This window comes from Aethina tumida, chromosome 1 (genome assembly GCF_024364675.1).
Source record: "Aethina tumida isolate Nest 87 chromosome 1, icAetTumi1.1, whole genome shotgun sequence".
In the NCBI taxonomy this organism is placed as follows: Eukaryota; Metazoa; Arthropoda; class Insecta; order Coleoptera; family Nitidulidae; genus Aethina; species Aethina tumida.
In genome coordinates, this window is record NC_065435.1 from 60,523,841 (window position 1) to 60,545,732 (window position 21,892).

The following is a 21,892-nucleotide window of genomic DNA, read 5'->3' on the forward strand; positions in this document are numbered from 1 at the left end:
TGAGTTAAAAAACAATGTTACCAACAATTATCTTTGGCCAGCTACGAAAATAATACATTTTTTGAAAATTAGTGATGTCCCCCTTTTTTATTCTATAATATATTATTATTTTTATTATTTTAATATATTTATTTATTTAGATTTAAGATTAACTTTGATTGAATCACAAAAAAAAATTATTTTTTAAAAACGATTACATCAAGAATTTTCAATAACAAAAAATAATCAGGGTGACTATGAATTTGTAAACTTTCAATTTCTATAGTACCTAAATAATTGTTAGTAGCATTTTTCAACGAGGAGTTCAGATCCTGTGAATAATTAAATACTAGGTAATATTTATATATTTATTTCTAATCTAATCAATATTTTTCCACCACTTTTACATTATGTAAACGTTACCCAACGGCGGTTCTGAACGTAAGAATAGTTAATTTATGAATATTTGATTTTAACCTTAAATAAGTTTGATTAGAACGTCACATATGTACGTTAAAAACGTTGGAATGGAGTTATTGTTATATTGTAAAGCATGTGTATGCTGGTGTTTAATTGTTTTAAGTTCGAAAATACTTATTGTTCAATTGAGAATTTGTTTTAGTACAATCTACTATAAATATAAACTGAAAATAGATTTCATGCTGATATTATTAGATGATCTTCATTTACAACGTTTTGTACAGTTTGTAGGGATAAGTACAAATTTCATACAACATGATTCACAGTAATATTTACTTTATTTTACTCTTAAAAGATGTAACTAATCTTTTTTAATATCCACAGGAATTGTTTAACATTCAACATGGAGGAATCTTTGAACAAAAAGACGTCGTTGGAAGAGACAAAACCTGAATCGTCACAAAAACCGTTGGTGCAAGTTCCCGAAGTATCATCAAGTGATGATAGTCAAGAATTTTTTGAGGATTTAAAGAAGAGGTATGTACTTAGAATAAATTTAAATATAATTATTAACGGATTTTAATATAATTGTTTAATTTTCAGGAAGATACGTATTATGAATATTATTAAAAATTGGAAAGGTGGTCCAATCGTAATTAAAGACGTAGCTGAAAAACCGTCCTCAGATAGAAATATAATGAGAGCCTTTGTAGCTTTGATTTACTTAGCCACTGACGACTATGTTAAGTTAATTCCTAACGAAAATTTTGATTTTAGTGGAATTGTAAAAGATGCTAAATTTGACACTTTTCAGTTTAATTAATTTTATAGTTATTAGCACTTAAAATGACTTATAATAGTCAGTTTAAATGTTAATTTACTTAATCAGTAAAATGTATATTAATTCCTGGCAAAATTTTTGTTCTAAATATAATTGGAATGGGTGTTAAATTAAAAAAAAAAAAACTAAATCTTCTAGTTACCAGCACCTAAATTAATTTATAATAATTTGATTGTATTGATGTTTAATAAAAGTTTTTGAAATGATACATCATTGTATTATTTTGAACTAAACTAAAAAATACTAAAGAGAGGAAATAATTTAATAGAGAATAAGAACCAATGTTTATATATTTCAGAACATACCTAGGCAAGAAATTTTTAGATATATCTTTTAGACTTCATTCAAAGGTAGTTTACGAATTGGATACGATAAGACCAGAAGGTTGTAATATAATCAGTTGAATGATATTATGAAACTGGAGATCGAATAGTTAGAAAGACAAAATTAATACCAGAAATGTAAGTACTTGAGCCTCTTGCATGATTCATTGTGACCCAATTGTAATAAAATGAGGCACCATTCAAATTATCAACTGAAATCTATTCAGTTTCATGATATATTTTTTGGTGAATCTCAGTAAATATTGTATTCATTTTCAAACCAAGAAAAATGATTGTCTATAGTGTAGATTGATGTCAACAATATCATTTGTCAGTAAAGAATTTGCTGATGCTTCGACCAAGGTTATATTAGAATTATTTTGGAATTTTATTGTGATGAATATGAATGAAGAGCCACAAATAATCTGTGCGAAGGTACCCATAGACGTATTTTATGGGTACCGTGTCAAATTTGTTTTGTATATTTTTTATTGGAGATGGTAACTTAGGTCTTTTAAATAAAATAATATGTATGAGATAATTGCTGTAGACATTTATTAAATATTTATCTCACAAAATAACATCGGTATATTGTAATGTATCCACCTTGTACACCACAATTAAATCATCATACATGATATATCAGTATTACAAAATTATCAACAGAACATCACACATTTTAGTAAGTTATGGGAACTACTCAGCTGAATCCACAGTTTTGACTACCACGCTCCAAGTATCGAAATACTGACTCCTTGTGAACGCAACCATCCCAGTGGGTCCCGAAAGGCAATTCTTGAGAATCTGTGATTTAATGCATCTTATTACAAGTTATAAATACATGTGAATCATCATTTTTGGATCATTATGTATTTTGCTTCTGTATTGTTCCTATAAATTAAACATTAAAAAAAACATTTTGACTTTTAAAAACATATTTAATAGACAGGGCACATATCATACCAATGCATTAAATGATATGACATGATTTGGAGGAGTATGATTAGAACAACTCACAGCATCACTTTCAACTTTATAGTTTTCCTCCACCCCTAATCCATTGTTACCGTTGACTTTATCCTGACCTCATATTTTTCCTCTGCCCTTATATCATAGAACCGTTGCCCTTAAATATTGAGTGCTTTGTCCTTGGTTATTTGGCAGAAGAATGATTAATCAGATAGATATGGACTGACATTAGTATTCAAATTAAAATGCAATAAAATATAAAGAAGTTTGTCCATAGAAGCAGAAAATAAAGAAAAGTAGCGACAAAAAAATCACTGAAATACCAATGTAGATGACTTCAAATGGCGAAAACTGTGGGAGTTCCCACAATATTGAATACAATCTGTAGATGTCGGTACATTAGAGCATATATGTTATTTGTTTCAGTATGTCCCACCACTCTTTTTGAAGATTTTGTGTGTTAGTGAAGCGGTAGTGACGATTGTGCATTCGGGCGAACAAAATGGAAAACTTAGAACGTAGCGCTCGAGAGAAAACGTTTCTGTAGAGCTGTACCAATAAGGAGTTCGTCAACTTGAATGCTACGAATGTCATGACATCTTGGAGCAAATCTATATAACGTAATATTTCTCATCCCGTAACGCATATTCAGAACTATCAACCTGCAAAAAAAAACAAAGATCAGGAATATACAGGACACATAATATCTCCTTCATGCTATTGAAATTATGTGCTTAAGTAATACTACCTACCATTTGTTTTCCGAGACACACTAACGACAATAAGACTGTCATATGCTTGCGGTCTGAAAAAACTTCTCAATTTTCTTAGAACTGGTATTAATACCTTTTGCAGTTAATTTGGTCTAGAAACTTGACTTGCTGCTGTAACAGATATATCTGTATATATTGCCGTATTTTACATAAGATCTTTATCAAACAGATACTCATAAGCAAAAATAGAAACAATAATCAAATTTGTTGATTAATTTTAATGGTGCGTTATCCAGCAGAAACAGTTTATCAGGTAAGTTGGAAAATTAGGTTTGTCTATAAAATATTGACTAAAATTAATGACAAAATGGAGTTATTAAACCCATTATTACCAATCGATGATAATCAGATACTGATAACATAACTGATCCACCTCCGCCGACTGTTTCCACTCTGATTCACCAGGACTAGCTGACAAGTGATACTAGTTTGCAGCATCTGTTGACATATAGGTTTGGGAGTCATACTATTCAGAGGCATGTAGATTAATGGTGTCAGTACATTCCCAACTCCCAACTTCCTGGTCGTTTGTACTTTCGATTTTAACTACTCGTCATATTGTCCATCATACACTTAAAAATATACACTGGAAATTACAATATAACACTTTATGTACAGGCTATATAGACGATAAAAATACAGGAAATTGATTTACAAAATTTTTGTAACATATTTTACAATTACCTATACATACCACCAACGATATTTTTGCGGACAAACGTTTCTTTCACATTTTTTTATAATGATTTTTTCTCAAATTCCAAATTGAAATTTTGTTAACATTAATAAATTTCGCTTTTATGATTTCTGTTTATTGGTCAATTGGCCGAGTACTACTAAAAAGTAGTGGCTCAAAAATATTTACTTTCCAAGTTAGAGGATTTGTCGTTGTGAAAAAATTAATTAACAAATAATAAATAATTCAAATAGGCAAAAAAAATAACGACATAAAACACGCAGTCACTGCACAAGGAAACAAGTTAATACTTTTCTAAACAATTTTTAACCAAGTAAGGAAAGCATTTTCTAAATTTTCTAAAAAATTAATAACATAATTTTTAAAAAATAACGATGAAGTCCGTGGCATACGTCATCGAATCTTCGGTTACGATTCCCACATTTTTATGTACTCTCCCCACTCCATAGGTTTATCCCGATTTGAGGTCTGTGCTGTCTTCTGCACAGTTCTGTTGTGAGTGTAGTTTACGCAACATCGTGGCATATATTATTAGTATTTTGTGTAAATTGTGACAAATAGTAGATATTTAATTAAGGTAAACCAAAACGGATATTTGAAATAACCCCAGTCTATCACTTCAAATTTGCTTCCCACAATATGTTACGTATATTCATACGATGATTTGCTCGTGACGCGATTAGATATATTTTAATATATCATATTTAAATTAATTAAATAACTAGAAGGTATTGTGTGTAAATTGTTATGTGTTGCATTTCCCGCTATTTTTTTAGTTATTAACTTTATTATTATCCAATACTACCAACTTATAGTTTATCTACAAACTCCAAGGTCATATGTTTTAATGTTTCACTATAACCCAAAATTAATAATGGTGCCCATATTGTAATTTATAACAATAAATTGGCGAAAACTACATTTAATACCCAAAATGCCGCCAATAATTTGTGTAAAATGCAATTTGGTGAATTAATTTGTTTGGCGTCCGCATGATATAATATACCATAATGCATCCTGGTTTATAAACCCATGTACCCACGCCTTAAGGGTAGAAAATTGGAACAGCAGTTGATTTCGACATTATTTTTTTTATTTAATATTTTATTAGAAACATATTCTTGATAAAAAAATTCTGCTTGGCAAAAATATACTAAATAATTAATTTATTTACCTCCTCACATTTTTATGGTAATTAATTTTTTAACAAGTACAATTTTTATATATAATTTTTCTAATCTAATTATTAATTAATTTTTAAAACTTATAAAATAATATTAATTACTACAGTATTATAAAAACTACTATATTCTTATTCTATAAAATGTTACATATATATCTCTGAATTGAGCTGGAAATAAATTTAGTAATTTTAATTTTGATGGATTTTTAATCATTAAATTTGTGTGGGATCATTTTCATGTTGAAATTCATTTATTAAGAACATCAATAAATGGAAACAAAATTGCTCTTTAATATACTGCTGTAGTATATAAATAACTTTAAGGGGGCCTATGCCAAAAAAAGTGTTGAAGCATAATTGAACCGCCACCATTTTTCACGTATAACGAATTTTTGTGTAGTTTTAGCCGTTTGTTTTTGGAATGTTTAACATAAGCGGAACCATCATTTTTTATAAATTGAATTAAATTAACACTAAATTAAATCATTAATTCAGGGAATGTCATCCTAAGCAATTCTAAATTGGACTTTTTGCATAGTATAAACAGAACAGAAAAAAAAACAATAAACATATTAGGTACTTGCATCCACTTTAAGTAGTACAGTTCATATTTTTAATATATTTTAATGAGTTGCTTTAATTATGGCAACAATTGTATATTTATTAGGTTTCTGTCATTTTGAAAGTGTATTTTGTTTTTGAAAATAATTTACTGTAATGGTTATTTTACAATCACTAGTGATACTTTCTAATTTCTCTAATGATCTTATTTAAATAACCCTTGTAGGTATTCGTCAACTTCAGGATAAACATCATGGATCAAAATATGACATTTTCTGAAGAAACGTTTTGGGGACCCAAAATCAATTTGTTTTGGGAAGTTTATAAGGAGAGCGACACTGAAGAAAAGGGATTGCTGAACAAAGGAGAAGCGTTCATGGCTTTAGAAACACTCGGAATTGTTTTGGTTGAAGGCGAATTGGAACTTGGCGTCCTTGACGATTGTGTATACCAGAATTACAGTTTGATAACTTTTAAGTCGTTTCTGAATATTATATATATATTTCTGCATTTGCCGGTTATGCCAATAACCAGCGATAAAATTCGTCGCCGAGAATATCTGAAAAGTAAACTTTGGGATGAACTTAAATCATATCAAAAGAAATAAACATTTCTGTGATTAATAAAATATTCAACCAAAGGTGTATTTTATTTACATTATTCCTCTTGAATTATTTTGTGAATAACAATTAATTTAAAATACGTTCTTCAAAATAATAAAAAGTTTATTATCTGGAATGAATTATTTCTCTAAGATATATTATGTAAAAATAACATAAAGGACTCGTTTTATCGTAACTTAACATTCAGATTAACACAGATTTCAAAAAACACGAAGTGTCTAGGGAACATCCAGAAAAATCGAATTAAAATAAATTACTTATAAATTATAAAATATCATAACTAAATATAAAAGAACACACTGTATAATACATTTTTTAATGTAAAAAGTGTTAAATGTTTTTTTACTATTTATGGTATTTCTGAATACCCTTTTAACGGTGCTATTTAGTATAGCTTGTGTTATTGACCCAATGTTTTTCAAAAATATTTTTATTATTATGGGAAGGCACCATCTAAGTGTCAAGGAAAAATTAAGAGCAATTGGGATGCTAACGCGAGGATCATCACAATGTGAAGTGGCTCGTCAAATGGACACATCTGTGTTATAAACAAATTGCGGAGACGTTACAATTAGTATAATAGCGTAAAAAAGACATCCATGTCTCAATATAACAACTACCTCGGTACAAGACCGCTTTTTGTTTTTGCAAGTTCGAAAGCATCCGGAAGTAAGAGCTCCCGAGCTAAGACAAGAGCTTCTTAGGACCCAGGATGTGATTATGTCAGCTCAAACCGTCAGAAACAGGAACGACCTTTAAGGGTACCCTGATTGCTCCTTGGATATCGCGCTGGTCGTTCAGCTTGAACATCTTTAATTGGGGTCCTGAAGGTTGAAGCCGTATTCTCTTTTCTGATGAATCATGATTTTCCCACCACTCAGACTGGAAAATACGTATCTGGAGAGAACCTGGAAACTAAGTACGGCTAGAATAGGCTTGTGAGGTGGTAAATTTTGGAAGAGTTTCATTGATCTTTTGGAAAGGAATTAATATCGACGGAAGAACCGAGATCTTTTTAATGGAGATCATGTTGAATGCAGTTCGATATCGCGACAACATAGTTTTACCCATTGTATTATCCTGTTTAACCAATATAAGCCCAAATTCTATTTTCCAACACGACAACGCTAGGCCATATACTACGTGGATGGTTCGAACAACATTTGAAGAGAATAACATAAGCGTTTTGCCTTGGTCAGCAAACTCCCCATACATTAATCCCACAGAAAAAACCATTATGGAGACCACCAGTAGCTAATTTTGGCGGTACAGGAGGTGTTGTAAAATCTAGACCTAAAACTACTCGATAGTCTGATAAGCTAATCGATGTAGGGCGGTCGCAAAACAACCGAGGAGAGTAATTAGTGAAAAACACTTGATTTTATTAATTCATTATATTCTTTTGGTTGTATCGCAAAAATTTAAAAACATATGTTTCCTATAAACTTTAACTGTGTTTATATACAAAATAGTTTGAGTACTTATGTGTATGTACTACCTGCGTTACTGCGTTTTAAATTATATGGGATCAAAACGTTAGGTACCTTCGGATCTGGTACGAATGCAATTTTGGCATCGACCACTGATCTAGGCACTCTTGTGTTCGGTTTATTGAATATTCCCTGTTTCCTTCAATGCGAGCTCATTAACCTCTTCCGTCACTGATTCCAAAGCACTTGTACCCGTTTCTATTTCCATAAAATCTTCTAGTGTCTCTTTCTTCTCTGTACCATAATTTTTATTCAAATCGAGTATTTCATGTCTTTTTTATCCAATCCAATCCAATCCAATTTTAATAGCTCCTGGTATCTTTCCACTGATATCAAATTTCTTTTTCTGTTTAAGGACCTTCTCATGCTCTTTTTATCTGTTACTTCTACTTTTACTGTAACTTATAGTATCAAATATGGGTTCAGATAATGTCTCTGTCATATTTAATTTGCAGATAGTAAATAATTAAAGAATTGCAAAATCTCGTTATCTTCTCCCGAATGTGCGGTATTCCTTTCTTAAAAATAAAATATAAAACAATTACGCATTTTGTAATTTATAAATATTAATATAGACAGAAATGTTTTGTTACTTTGATTTGCATTGCTGTCTACAACAAAAACTAAACTGCACGGCATAAGTTATTTATTTACTCCTAAAAATATTTAAAAAAGTGGTAAAGTCAAATAAGGGATTTCTTGAGAATTTCGACTTTTTCGACAATTGCAGCTCTATGTGGTCAAACATTAATCTTTCACGATGATGTCGATCAGTCAAAGGTACTCTCCTCAAAAGACGCTGAGATACCTAACCAAAGGTTTCTAATCGTCGTCTGATGGTTCGTGTGGAAACAGGGTACAAGTAGCATCATGAATCCGCTGGGACAATGCTGACGCTGTTCAAGTCTAGAAATAACACTTTGTGAAACATCGAAATGCCAGCACCATTTTGAAGCATCCCCACAGCTCACTTAGAACTCGGTTTATTGCGATAAAAGTAAAACATGGAATGACCGGTACGGGAATATTTTTATTTACTTATTTATTCATTTAAATAATAAAAACTTGTCGTTTTTGTTAATATAAGTAAGTGATACGGTTTAGAAAATAGGGTACAATTTTATTGTATTAATATTTATTTAATTTTAAGCCACATATCTAATATATGCCACGAAGTTTAATTAAATCGAATTCTAAATGATTTGAATTATCATTTATCAATTCTCTCAAAATATTAATATTCATTACTTACCACTACATACAGTGCGACTCACATACCCCTCTCCTTGGGTTAAACATAAAATGAATTCAGTTAAGTTGCTCTGGATTTCTTCTCCCAATTTTCCTCCTTTTTTAACTTCAGAGAACACCACTCTGGATGATTAAGAACAACTACAAAAATATAAGATCAGTACTTACGACTATTGGCTTTTAAAGATCGTCAGATCTCGACAAATAGTGTGGTAGCTTATTACCATACTAGAGCGGTGTATTGTTAATATACCGTCGTCAAGTCTTTTGGTCTTTTCGCCACCATCCCTATTTGGAGTTTTCGCTGAATCATTGGGATGGCATTATCAAATGAAATAGAATTGTGAATAGTATAGAGTGATAACAACTTTCCTGTCATGTAGTGCACCAGTTACACAGTTCCCTAGACTTATACTCATTTTCCAATTATTACATTCTTTCTATTCCAAAGTCAAATGATTTCAAGATAACCCACTGGGTTATAGCGTTTATTGGAATTGTCGACTTTATCCCATATTTAAAACTTCCTTAAGCATCTAATCCTTAGACGTCGTCAAAATTCTTGAATGTGTCACCCCCAGTAATTTGGTAGAAGAATAGTTGATCACATGGATATACCTAAAAAATAACATAGAAATCAGTATCCAAATCAAAATTATTCATAAAGAAGTCTAGACATACATACATACATCTAAATGCGCAAGTGACCAGGGATTTGTATTCTGGTTTATAAGCAAAGAATGAAAACACAGTGGGATTAAATTAAGAAGTATGATTTAATTTTTTGATATGAAATATAATTAGTTAGGGTAATTTCCTTTAAGAATGTCTACCTATAGATACAATAGTGTAAAAATTTTGATGGGAATTGTTGTCACACGATAAATTCCAGTAGTAAAGAAGGAACATCTCTGAAATCTTCAGAGTAATATCAGAGACTAGACAGTTCAGTAATAATACAAGGTCACCTCTCATTAATTGGTAACTAGTATTTAGGTGAATACTTTACTTTACTTTAGTAAAAGATTCTTTCGGACATGGGTACGAATTTCTTCCATCAAGAGCCTGTCGATGGGAGACAGGGACTGACCGAATGCAGATCCAGGGTATCATTGACGATACTTCATGGTAAAAATCTTTTGAAGAAATAATATATACAACTGAAAAAGTTTCATTTTTGGATAATTGCATTTCCTTTCGCATAATAGAAAAGGATACTAAGTTTCTGAATAGCTGACAATTACACATTTTGTCTTAATAGAAGTAAATAAAAACACTTCACTAAGCAAAGTATTTAGAATACTAATTTATTCCGAATTAGCATTGCCTCGAACAAACACAATAAAAGGGAATGAGAATAGTCTGCAGTAATTCATCAACTAGAATAGTTCAAATGCCATAACATCAGAAGGAAATTAAAATAACGTACAGATTAACACCCTCCATGACTCCAAAAACAACGTTATTGAAGAAATAGCATATACAGAAAATCAGTCTGCAAAAAAGGTAGAATATATAGAGGGAATGTTAACACACTAGTGGAAACAAATCTCTCCTTTATAAAAAACTAAATCTTTTCATCATGAACATTCATTCGCCAGATGGACTATAAGATCATATTTCTGAGATACACCTACAATAGTTGAAGTGCCAAATCTTCATGTAATCATTAGGAGAGTGAAGATTAAAAGAAAAATAAAATGGTTTAATTTCCGTGATAACTATTACAAACTATAACAAAAAATCTTGTTCAAATTGATGTTCATAAGGAGAAAACGACAACCAAATTTGTTGATTGATGAAAAGTATGGAAGACCACCATTTAGATACGAGAAATTATAACCATCTTCCGACTGAACCATAGAACTTTAACTGAAATATAAAGGAATTAGTGCATTTATTTCGAACGGTACAGGTATAAGTTACAAGGGAGTAATAACACCTGAATCTGAATCCAATATGGGATGTATCACTTATAGGTTTTACTAAATTTACTTGTTTTTAAATTTCCAAAGACGAATATTCATAGTTATTTCTATATATAATTTTTGAAAACTCTTTGCTTGTTCGCCGATCACTACTAACGTAAAAATGATCCATTACAATTTTTATAGTAATCCCAAGAACCACTTAAATTTACCAATCCTACATGAAACCTTTGAGTCCGAGAAAGGCATTACCATATTTTGAAACCATAATCGTTTCACTCACCCGGTCAACTTCCTCCAACTGTTTTCACTCGGATTCAGTACGACGAGCCAACAAAAAAGGTGGTCCAGGTTTGTGGATGCTTATTGACAGGTAGGTCTGGGAGTTGTATCATTCAACATCATGTCGACTGACTGGGCTGAGACATTCCCAGTTTGTTGCATATTACCCACGTAGTGGTGGCAGACATCAGAATCTGAATTGAATTTTAAATTGTTAGTGTTTTCGAAACACATTTTAAATTAATTTTAAATATATATAATAATAATCGCAAAATAGAAGCCCTCAATTAGACCCAATTACTCTTATTTCATTTAAAAAAACCGCTAGGCTAAGCTGAGACTTATTTAAACAGTTTAGTTAAATAATATGAGTACCTAAAATACACATTGACTGCCACAATATCTTAAATAAAACCTAAGTTTGAACCAATTATATTTCAAACCCATCATATTCGCACACTTAGTAATAACAACATAACAGTATTCCGACACAGAACCGTTTATATATTAATAACATTTTACTTACAAATTACGAGACGATATATATACAGGAAATTAGGTTACAAAACTGTTTTCAAAATTCACATGATATATTATACAAATAGGCAACTGTACACTACTGGTGACCTTAATGATATTTTTGCGAACAGATGGCTCTCCTTTTAGTAGAATGTAACCTCTTCCAGCCCGAAATTCAAATGTCTTTGTTTACTGATAAATTAGTGGCATACCACCAAGGAATGTTAATTGTTAACGTGATATAATTGTAATAATGACGTTAAAATATCATGTTCGTTTTATCCACTCCCCACTAATAGGCTTATTCCGATTCGAATCCTTGTTGTGTGTGGTGTACATGACAAATAATAGATATTTAAGGTAAATAAAATCCGATATTTGAAATAACCGAAATCTTCCACTTCTTTCCACATTTTTAAATATCTTGTATTGCATATTCTTATTTTCTTCTTATTAAGTTTATACAAAGTGGTGATTTAGAAAAAAATGTATTTTGTTGTGATTTACCGCTGTTAATAATACTGATTTCTATAATGATCCTAATTAAACAACTTTTGTAGGTATTCGTCAAGTACAGGTTTGATACTTATGTATCAAAAGATGAAATTTCTTAATGTAATGATTTTGGGTTCTCACAGTTCATACGATTTGAGAAATTTCTAAGTCGAGCGACACGGAAGACAAAGGATTACTGAACAAAGGGGAAGTAAGAGGACGAACTGCAACCTGACGTCATTTACAATTATGTATACTGGAATTAAGGGATTTACAAGAAATATTTACAGATAATTTTGACACAAGCTCTTCTATGGTAGTGACAGAATTTTAGTACTGTTTGAATATTTGTAAAATAAAACAATTTTATTTTTTATTTTTTGGTTTTATTTTTCTTTACAGAATTTCGTTTGCAGTGTCAACTTAGAGTGTCGTTGATTCTAGTTACATAAACTAAAGTCTGTTACTAAGAGTAAATCAGACGACCCAGGATTTTGACTATACAAAGTTCCCTTTTTACATGTTTATAAATTAAGTAAATTAGAATTAAATACTAACGTTGGGTTAATCAAGTTTCAGCACCTCGACTTCTGTTGACTTCTCTTTTGGTTTTGGTGTCTACCTAATTTTATCCACTGGTTCCCTATAAATAAAAAGTATGCTAATTGTTTACACTGATGATATATTGAGTTGAATCTTAACGATTTACACTAAACTGACTAACTAATATTTTAAAAATTATTTGGAAATCTTTTACAAACAATGCAAGTATAGGTTTGGTAAGTTTTGAATTATTTAGTTAAATAATGTATCCATAACATATTATATCTGTGAGAGTGGAACCTAGATTTTATTATGTTAACTGACTTAAAAAGCACACCTGAAAAATGTTTAACATATATTTGTGTTAGTTTAATTGTAATTTTCTTTCAAATGTCTGAAAATCCTTACTAGTATATGGTTAGGGGTCAAGTACTAAAGAGACATAACTCTTTAATACAAGTAATATCAGAGACAGCACTAGGTTACATCTCTTGCAAAAGATTCTTTCAGACATAAGCACAAATTGCTTCCACGAATAGTTAGTCCTTGGGAACCGAAAAGGTCCCCGTGGACCAGAGAGGTGTACTGTTGGGATATAATATTCTCAGCAAAGGTTATTCATGAATCATGAGTTTAGTAACATATTTCAAAGTTAATTCAGGTGTTTTCTTAAACAAAAAGTGATACACTTTCAACCACTGGTGTATCTATACTGGTAGTCATCTTCTTGCAAAAAATGCTGATCAAAGAGTCATAAGAGGAATAAAAACGGCAATCAAATGTGTTAATTAATTTTAATGCTGCGTTATCCAGCAGCACAATTAAATGTATAATTCTATACCCCGTCATGTGATAAAAAGGTATGGAAGATTTGGACTTGCCAGGAAACACAAGTAACTTGATTTAATCATACAACTTGCACTGAAAAGCAAAGGTATTACTATACTTTTTCGGATTGTACAAGTATATCTTGCAAGACCAACAAAACGAACGCATAACACTTTTGAATGTGACAGGAGGATATTTTTAGATTTTAACAAATTTACCTGTTTAGTGAATTGTTGATAGTGACTATTTATATTACAATATATTTCGTATAATTTGTGTGTCTACCAACCAATTTTGAACTAAAAAAACTTTCAAAGGCATCCCAGATAACTAGTCCTAATTGGAAGCCTCCAGGTCAGGCAATGTAATATTAATCGATGATAATCAGTTCTGACAACATAATTGATCTATAAAAGTCGACAAAAAAGTGGTAGAAGTTCGCAACGGATATCGAGGCTTAGGTTTGGGAGTTATTCGGTGGCATGTTGACAGGTGACACCAGCACATTTCCAGATTGTTGGAGGGATCCCACGGGGATCCATAAACGATTCCGCCTGGCTATACTTTGAATTTTGGCTACAGAGAAAACACATGATCAAGTATGACTTTCAATAAATATTCTCCCTCAAAAAACATTGCACCTTAAGTGCGTATCCTCATCACGGCACTAATATGTGGTGATCAATCTAGGAGATGTACAAACGTTTATAAATTGGCCATTGTCTGGTTGGTGTTAGGCATCTAGGTTGTTTTTTTATATTCCAGGAAAATGCAAGTGGAGTAAAAAATCACATTTATAACATTTTTAATTTATTATGGATTTTTGGCATTTAAAATTGTTAAAATGTTTTCATAACATTTTAAAATATTCTCAATACCTTTAAAACTAGTCGCCAGAACAGAAGATTTATAAGGTTTAAAAATTTATATTTAAAATCTACCAGATAGCCAGTGTTTTATAAACAATTTAGGATCACAATATATTTAAACTATTATCTAAACAAAAAAAAAACATAACATTAATTCTGTGTACGTCAATATATTATACAATAAAAATAAAAAAAGTTCATGTGTACAAATTACAATATTTATTGTATATTGATAACATTGCAGTTACAATTTACTAGTACGATAAAAATACAGATGGTGGTTCTCTCCTTCTTTGATCGACTTTTCTTAAAAAAGTGCTCGTTCAAAAGGAAAGGGAAGAAAAACGACGTGAAGGAGAGGTTTGCATTCGTTTGAAAGAACAGGAAAATGAATTGTCGACTATAGGAAGTAAATTGAAACAAAAAGACAATCACCGAAAGACTGAGGAAAAGGAACTTACGAAGCAACTGAAAGTGATGGAATAGATGAGTAACGGAGAAAATAGAGGAACAAATAAGAAATGCCAAAAAGAAGGAGGAAGAGAAAAAAAAAGAGAAAGGAGGAGAAAAAGCGAATAGGAATATTAAAAAAGAAAAGACGCGGGAATGAAGGATTCTTTTATTCCTCTCTCATTCTTTTTCTCTCCTTCCTCGCATTTTTCTCTTGCCCCTTCTTGTTGGCTTTTCCCCATTTGTTCCTCCGTTTTCTCTGTTCTGGTCTTTTCCTCCACTTACAGTTCCTTTGTGAGCTCAATTTTCCCAATCCTTCGCTGTTCGTCCTAGTGTTTTAATTAATTTCTATAGCCGACCATTCTTTTTGATGTAGTTTCAAACGAATCCGAGCCTCTCGATCTCGTTCTTTTTCTTCCCTCCCATTTTGCAGCAGCACTACAAGTGTTTTCTTCAAGTTCGGCTTTCGTTAGTTTCTTTTCGCATTCATTGGTTTGTTTCTTGCCATTCTAATGCTAGCTTCTATTTCATCAGTCAAAACCACTTCAAGGCAATTCATCTTTGACTTCTTTCTAGTCAGTCGATGCTGAATGTGTGCTGCTCGTTCGAATGGTTTAGTCATTTTGAGCTGCTGCTGTTTATATGCTGTTCTTTTTGTTTTTTGTTTCGTTGTTGCTTCGTAACAGTAAAAACAATTGAATTGATCGTTGTGGACAATAATATTCTTGAGAACAGATGGCGGTTCTCTCATTCTTTGATCGACTTTTCTTAAAAAAGTGCTGGTACAAAAGGAAAGAGAAGACAAAGGACGTGAAGGAGAGGTTTGCATTCGTTTGAAAGAACAGGAAAATGAATTGTCGACTATAGGAAGTAAATTGAAACAAAAAGACAATCACCGAAAGACTGAGGAAAAGGAACTTACGAAGCAACTGAAAGTGATGGAATAGATGAGTAACGGAGAAAATAGAGGAACAAATAAGAAATGCCAAGAAGAAGGAGGAAGAGAAAAAAAAGAGGAAGGATGAGGAAAAGCGAATGGGAATGTCAAAAAAGAAAAGGCGCAGGAATGAAGGATTCATTTATACCTCTCCCATTCCTCTTCTCTCCTTCTTCCTCGCATTTTTCTCTTGCCCCTTCTTGTTGGCCTTTCCCATTTGTTCCTCCATTTTCTCTGTTCTGGTCTTTTCCTTCACTTACAGTTCCTTTGTAAGCTCAATTTTCCCAATCCTTCGCTGTTCGTTCTAGTGTTTTAATTAATTTCTATAGCCGACCATTCTTTTTGATGTAGTTTCAAACGAATCCGAACCTCCCGATCTCGTTCTTTTTCTTCCCTCCCCTGTTGCAGCAGCACTACAAGTGTTTTCTTCAAGTTCGGCTTTCGTTAGTTTCTTTTTGCATCCATTGGTTTCTTTCTTGCCGTTCTAATGCTAGCTTCTATTTCATCAGTCAAAGCCACTTCAAGGCAATTCATCTTTGACTTCTTTCTAGTCGGTAGATGCTGAATATGTGCTGCTCGTTCAAATGGTTTAGTCATTTTGTGCTGCTGCTGTTGATATGCTGTTCTTTTTGCTTTTTGTTTTGTTATTGCTTCGTATTAGTGAAAACAATTGAATTGATCGTAGTGGACAATAATATTCTTGAGAACAGATGGCGGTTCTCTCATTCTTTGATGGACTTTTCTTAAAATAGTGCTGGTACAAAAGGAAAGGGAAGAAAAATGACGTGAAGGAGAGATTTGTATTCGTTTGAAAGAACAGGAAAATGAATTGTCGACTATAGGAAGTAAATTGAAATAAAAAGACAATCACCGAAAGACTGAGGAAAAGGAACTTAGGAAGCAACTGAAAGTGATGGAATAGATGAGTAACGGAGAAAATAGAGGAACAAATAAGAAATGCCAAAAAGAAAGAGGAAGAGAAAAAAAGAGGAAGAAGGAGAAAAAGCGAATAGAGGAGGAAGTGAAGAATGCCAAAAAAGAAAAGGCACAGAAATGAAGGATTCCAAGAAGATATCAATCCCTTTAGTGCCTTCTCATTTCTTGCATTCTTTTATTCCTCTCCCATTCCTTTTCTCTCCTTCTTCCTCGCATTTTTCTCTTGCCCCTTCTTGGCCTTTTCCATTTGTTCCTCTGTTTTCTCTGTTCTGGTCTTTTCCTCCACTTACAGTTTCTTTGTAGGCTCAATTTTCCCAATCCTTCGCTGTTCGTCCTAGTGTTTTAATTAATTTCTATAGCCGACCATTCTTTTTGATGTAGTTTCAAACGAATCCGAGCCTCCCGATCTCGTTCTTTTTCTTCCCTCCCCTTTTGCAGCAGCACTATCTTAAGTGTCTTCTTCAAGTTAGGGTTTCGTTAGTTTCTTTTTGCATCTATTGGTTATTTTTTTGCCGTTGTAATGCTAGCTTCTATTTCATCAGTCAAAGTCACTTCAAGGCAATTCATCTTTGACTTCTTTCTAGTCAGTCGATGCTGAATATGTACTGCTGGTTCGAATGGTATAGTCGTTTTGAGCTGCTGCTGTTGATATGTTGTTCTTTTTGTTTATTGTTTCGTTGTTGCTTTGTAACAGTGAAAACAATTGAATTGATCGTAGTGGACAATAATATTCTTGAGTACAGATGGCGGTTCTCTCATTCTTTGATCGACTTTTCTTAAAAAAGTGCTGGTACAAAAGGAAAGGGAAGAAAAATGACGTGAAGGAGAGATTTGAATTCGTTTGAAAGAACAGGAAAATGAACTGTCGACTATAGGAAGTAAATTGAAACAAAAAGACAATCACCGAAAGATTGAGGAAAAAGAACTTAGGAAGCAACTGAAAGTGATGGAATAGATGAGTAACGGAGAAAATAGAGGAACAAATAAGAAATGCCAAAAAGAAGGAGGAAGAGAAAAAAAAGAGGAAGGAGGAGAAAAAGCGAATAGAGGAGGAAGTGAAGAATGCCAAAAAAGAAAAGGCGCAGGAATGAAATATCTTCTCGGGAACAGTGAAAAATACTCCTTTTTGTTAATACCATTAAAACTGTAAACAGGGACAACATGTTCTCCAACTTTACAGAACGTGGTGATCTTAGGCTTGGCTCGTCGTCCCGTCGGGAAAATCAACAATAGGAGTTTCGGTGGCGAATCAGCGAAGCACTAACTCGTTAATCCAGTTTGGAATCACTGTGGTTGACTATCCTGTATGAGCTGGGGACATTTCACTTTGCAGCTGGTACGAGATTAATGCGATCCCTTGAACGTTTTGCCAAGACCCATTTCGTCCGACTCTTGTGGTACAATGCCTGTTAAAAAATATTTCGTTAATAAGATGTTCAATTACATTTTTCATTTCAAGTAAACGGATAATTGATAAAAAATTAAATTTCAATTTAATAAAAGCATACATAACACCCACTTAGTTTTGAAATTGGTGCGTTAATAAAGAAAATAATAAAATAGAAAATAAAGCAAAAATTACCAGTAAATATATCCTTCACCTTAGTCCATCATTCAGTGAAGCTACTTGCAAATCATCAATTGTTGGTTGTATTTATTCTTTCCATCAAAACGTTTCTGCAAAATTTGAAAATTATTTATATAAAATAATTAAAATTATTTTTTGGGCCATACCTTTTGTTTGCTGATGTAGTGTTATTAACTGTGTTGGGAAATTTTTCAATGATTCCAAGAAGATGTCACTCGCTTTAGTGCCTTCTCATTTCTCGCATTCTTTTATACCTCTCCCATTCCTTTTCTCTCCTCCTTCCTCGCATTTTTCTCTTGCCCCTTCTTGTTGGCCTTTCCCATTTGTTCCTCTGTTTTCTCTGTTCTGGTCTTTTCCTCCACTTACAGTTCCTTTGTAAGCTCATTTTTCCCAATTCTTCGCTGTTCGTCCTAGTGTTTTAATTAATTTCTATAGCCGACCATTCTTTTTGATGTAGTTTCAAACGAATCCGAGCCTCCCGATCTCGTTCTTTTTCTTCCCTCCCCTTTTGCAGCAGCACTATCTTAAGTGTCTTCTTCAAGTTCGGCTTTTGTTAGTTTCTTTTTGCATTCATTGGTTTCTTTCTTGCCGTTCAAATGCTAGCTTCTATTTCATCAGTCAAAGCCACTTCGAGGCAAATCATCTTTCGACTTCTTTCTAGTCAGTCGATGCTGAATGTGTGCTGCTCGTTCGAGTGGTTTAGTCATTTTGAGCTGCTGCTGTTGATATGTTGTTCTTTTTGTTTATTGTTTCGTTGTTGCTTCGTAACGGTGAAAACAATTGAATTGATCGAAGTGGACAATAATATTCTTGAGAACAGATGGCGGTTCTCTCATTCTTTGATCGACTTTTCTCAAAAAAGTGCTGCTACAAAAGGAAAGGGAAGAAAAATGACGTGGAGGAGAGATTTGAATTCGTTTGAAAGAACAGGAAAATGAACTGTCGACTATAGGAAGTAAATTGAAATAAAAAGACAATCACCGAAAGATTGAGGAAAAGGAACTTACGAAGCAACTGAAAGTGATGGAATAGATGAATAACGGAGAAAATAGAGGAACAAATAAGAAATGCCAAAAAGAAGGAGGAAGAGAAAAAAAAGAGGAAGAAGGAGAAAAAGCGAATAGAGGAGGAAGTGAAGAATGCCAAAAAAGAAAAGGCACAGAAATGAAGGATTCCAAGAAGATGTCAATCCCTTTAGTGCCTTCTCATTTCTTGCATTCTTTTATTCCTCTCCCATTCCTTTTCTCTCCTTCTTCCTCGCATTTTTCTCTTGTCCCTTGTTGGCCTTTCCCATTTGTTCCTCTGTTTTCTCTGTTCTGGTCTTTTCCTCCACTTACAGTTTCTTTGTAGGCTCAATTTTCCCAATCCTTCGCTGTTCGTCCTAGTGTTTTAATTAATTTCTATAGCCGACCATTCTTTTTGATGTAGTTTCAAACGAATCCGAGCCTCCCGATCTCGTTCTTTTTCTTCCCTCCCTTTTTGCAGCAGCACTATCTTAAGTGTCTTCTTCAAGTTCGGCTTTCGTTAGTTTCTTTTTGCATCCATTGGTTTTTTTCTTGCCGTTCTAATGCTAGCTTCTATTTCATCAGTTAAAGCCACTTCAAGGCAAGTCATCTTCGACTTCTTTCTAGTCAATCGATGCTGAATATGTACTGCTCGTTCGAATGGTTTAGTCGGTTTGAACTGCTGCTGTTGATATGCTGTTCTTTTTGTTTTTTGTTTCGTTGTTGCCTCGTAACGGTGAAAACAATTGAATTGATCGTAGTGGATTCTTGAGAACAGATGGCGTTTTTCTCATTCTTTGATCGACCTTTCTTAAAAAAAGTGCTGGTACAAAAGGAAAGGGAAGAAAAATGACGTGAAGGAGAGATTTGCATTCGTTTGAAAGAACAGGAAAATGAATTGTCGACTATAGGAAGTAAATTGAAACAAAAAGATAATCACCGAAAGACTGAGGAAAAGGAACTTACGAAGCAACGAAAGTGATGGAATAGATGAATAACGGAGAAAATAGAGGAACAAATAAGAAATGCCAAAAAGAAGGAGGAAGAGAAAAAAAAGAGGAAGAAGGAGAAAAAGCGAATAGAGGAGGAAGTGAAGAATGCCAAAAAAGAAAAGGCGCAGGAATGAAATATTTTCTCAGAGACAGTGAAAAATACTCCTTTTTGTTAATACCATTAAAACTGTAAACAGGGACACTCTGAAATTTGCTGGTCTGGCTACATGTTCTCCAACTTTACAGAACGTGGTGATCTTAGACTTGGCTTATCGTCCCGTCGGGAAAATCAACAATAGGAGTTTCGGTGGCGAATCAGCGAAGCACTAACTCGTTAATCCAGTTCGGAATCATTGCCATTGACTATCCTTTACGAGCTGGGGACACTTCACGTTGCAGCTGGTACGAGATTAGTGCGATCCCTTGAACGTTTTGCCAAGATCCATTTCGTTCGACTCTTGTGGTATAATGCCTGTTAAACAATATTTCATTAATAAGACGTTCAATTACATTTTTCGTTTCAAGTAAACGGATAATTAATAAAAAATTAAATTTCAATTTAATAAAAGCATACAACATATAACACCCACATAATTCTCAAATTGGTTCGTCAATAAAGAAAATAATAAAATAATAGAAAATAAAGCAAAAATTACCAGTAAATATATCCTTCACCTTAGTTCATCATTCAGTGAAGCTACTTGCAAATCATCAATTGTTGGTTGAATTTATTCTTTCCATCAAAACGTTTCTGCAAAATTTGAAAATTATTTATATAAAATAATTAAAATTATTTTTTGGGCCATACCTTTTGTTTGCTGATGTAGTGTTATTAACTATGTTGGAATATTTTTCAATGATTGCAAGAAGATATCATTCCCTTTAGTGCCTTCTCATTTCTCGCATTCTTTTATTCCTCTCCCATTCCTTTTCTCTCATTCTTCCTCCCATTTTTCTCTTGCCCCTTCTTGTTGGCCTTTCCCATTTGTTCCTCTGTTTTCTCTGTTCTGGTCTTTTCCTCCACTTACAGTGCCTTTGTAAGCTCAATTTTCCCAATCCTTCGCTGTTCGTCCTAGTGTTTTAATTAATTTCTATAGCCGACCATTCTTTTTGATGTAGTTTCAAACGAATCCGAGCCTCCCGATCTCGTTCTTTTTCTTCCCTCCCCTTTTGCAGCAGCACTATCTTAAGTATCTTCTTCAAGTTCGGCTTTTGTTAGTTTCTTTTTGCATCCATTGTTTTCTTTCTTACCGTTCCAATGCTAGCTTCTATTTCACCAAACAAAGCCACTTCAAGGCACTTCATCTTCGACTTCTTTCTAGTCAGTTGATGCTGAATGTGTGCTGCTCATTCGAATGGTTTAGTCGTTTTGAGCTGCTGCTGTTGATATGCTATTCTTTTTGTTTTTTGT

General features: G+C 32.9%; 1 protein-coding gene and 1 long non-coding RNA gene across 4 annotated transcripts; one reads left to right on the forward strand and one right to left on the reverse strand.

Moving 5' to 3' along the window:
• The first annotated feature begins 304 nt into the window (after positions 1 to 304).
• Positions 305 to 1,327, forward strand: LOC126266559 (uncharacterized). Of its 3 annotated transcripts, none has more exons than XR_007548873.1 (3): positions 305 to 332; positions 784 to 936; positions 1,003 to 1,327. XR_007548873.1 is itself a non-coding variant. In XM_049970796.1 (3 exons), the coding sequence occupies exons 1-3, from the start codon at positions 486 to 488 to the stop codon at positions 1,220 to 1,222; spliced, it is 612 nt and encodes a 203-aa protein (XP_049826753.1). In that variant the 5' UTR covers positions 451 to 485; the 3' UTR covers positions 1,223 to 1,327. The 3 variants fall into 3 exon arrangements, 1 of the variants encoding a protein (XP_049826753.1); XR_007548872.1 differs by lacking the exon at positions 305 to 332 and adding an exon at positions 389 to 420; XM_049970796.1 differs by lacking the exon at positions 305 to 332 and adding an exon at positions 451 to 724.
• Positions 1,328 to 17,023: 15,696 nt separating this feature from the next.
• Positions 17,024 to 19,646, reverse strand: LOC126266456 (uncharacterized). Its single transcript, XR_007548812.1, has 3 exons — positions 18,632 to 19,646; positions 18,480 to 18,574; positions 17,024 to 18,303 (listed from the first exon to the last, which is right to left on the reverse strand). It is a non-coding gene; the product is annotated as an uncharacterized LOC126266456 (long non-coding RNA).
• Between the last annotated feature and the right edge of the window lie 2,246 nt (positions 19,647 to 21,892).

Excerpts from the sequence above, each read along its gene's own strand:
- LOC126266559 (XM_049970796.1), top strand. The coding sequence starts at position 486 with ATGTACGTTAAAAACGTTGGAATGGAGTTATTGTTATATTGTAAAGCA. Across the intron at positions 725-783 it reads TTCATACAACATGATTCACA|GAATTGTTTAACATTCAACA; the intron begins GTAATATTTACT and ends TAATATCCACAG. Across the intron at positions 937-1,002 it reads TTTGAGGATTTAAAGAAGAG|GAAGATACGTATTATGAATA; the intron begins GTATGTACTTAG and ends TTTAATTTTCAG.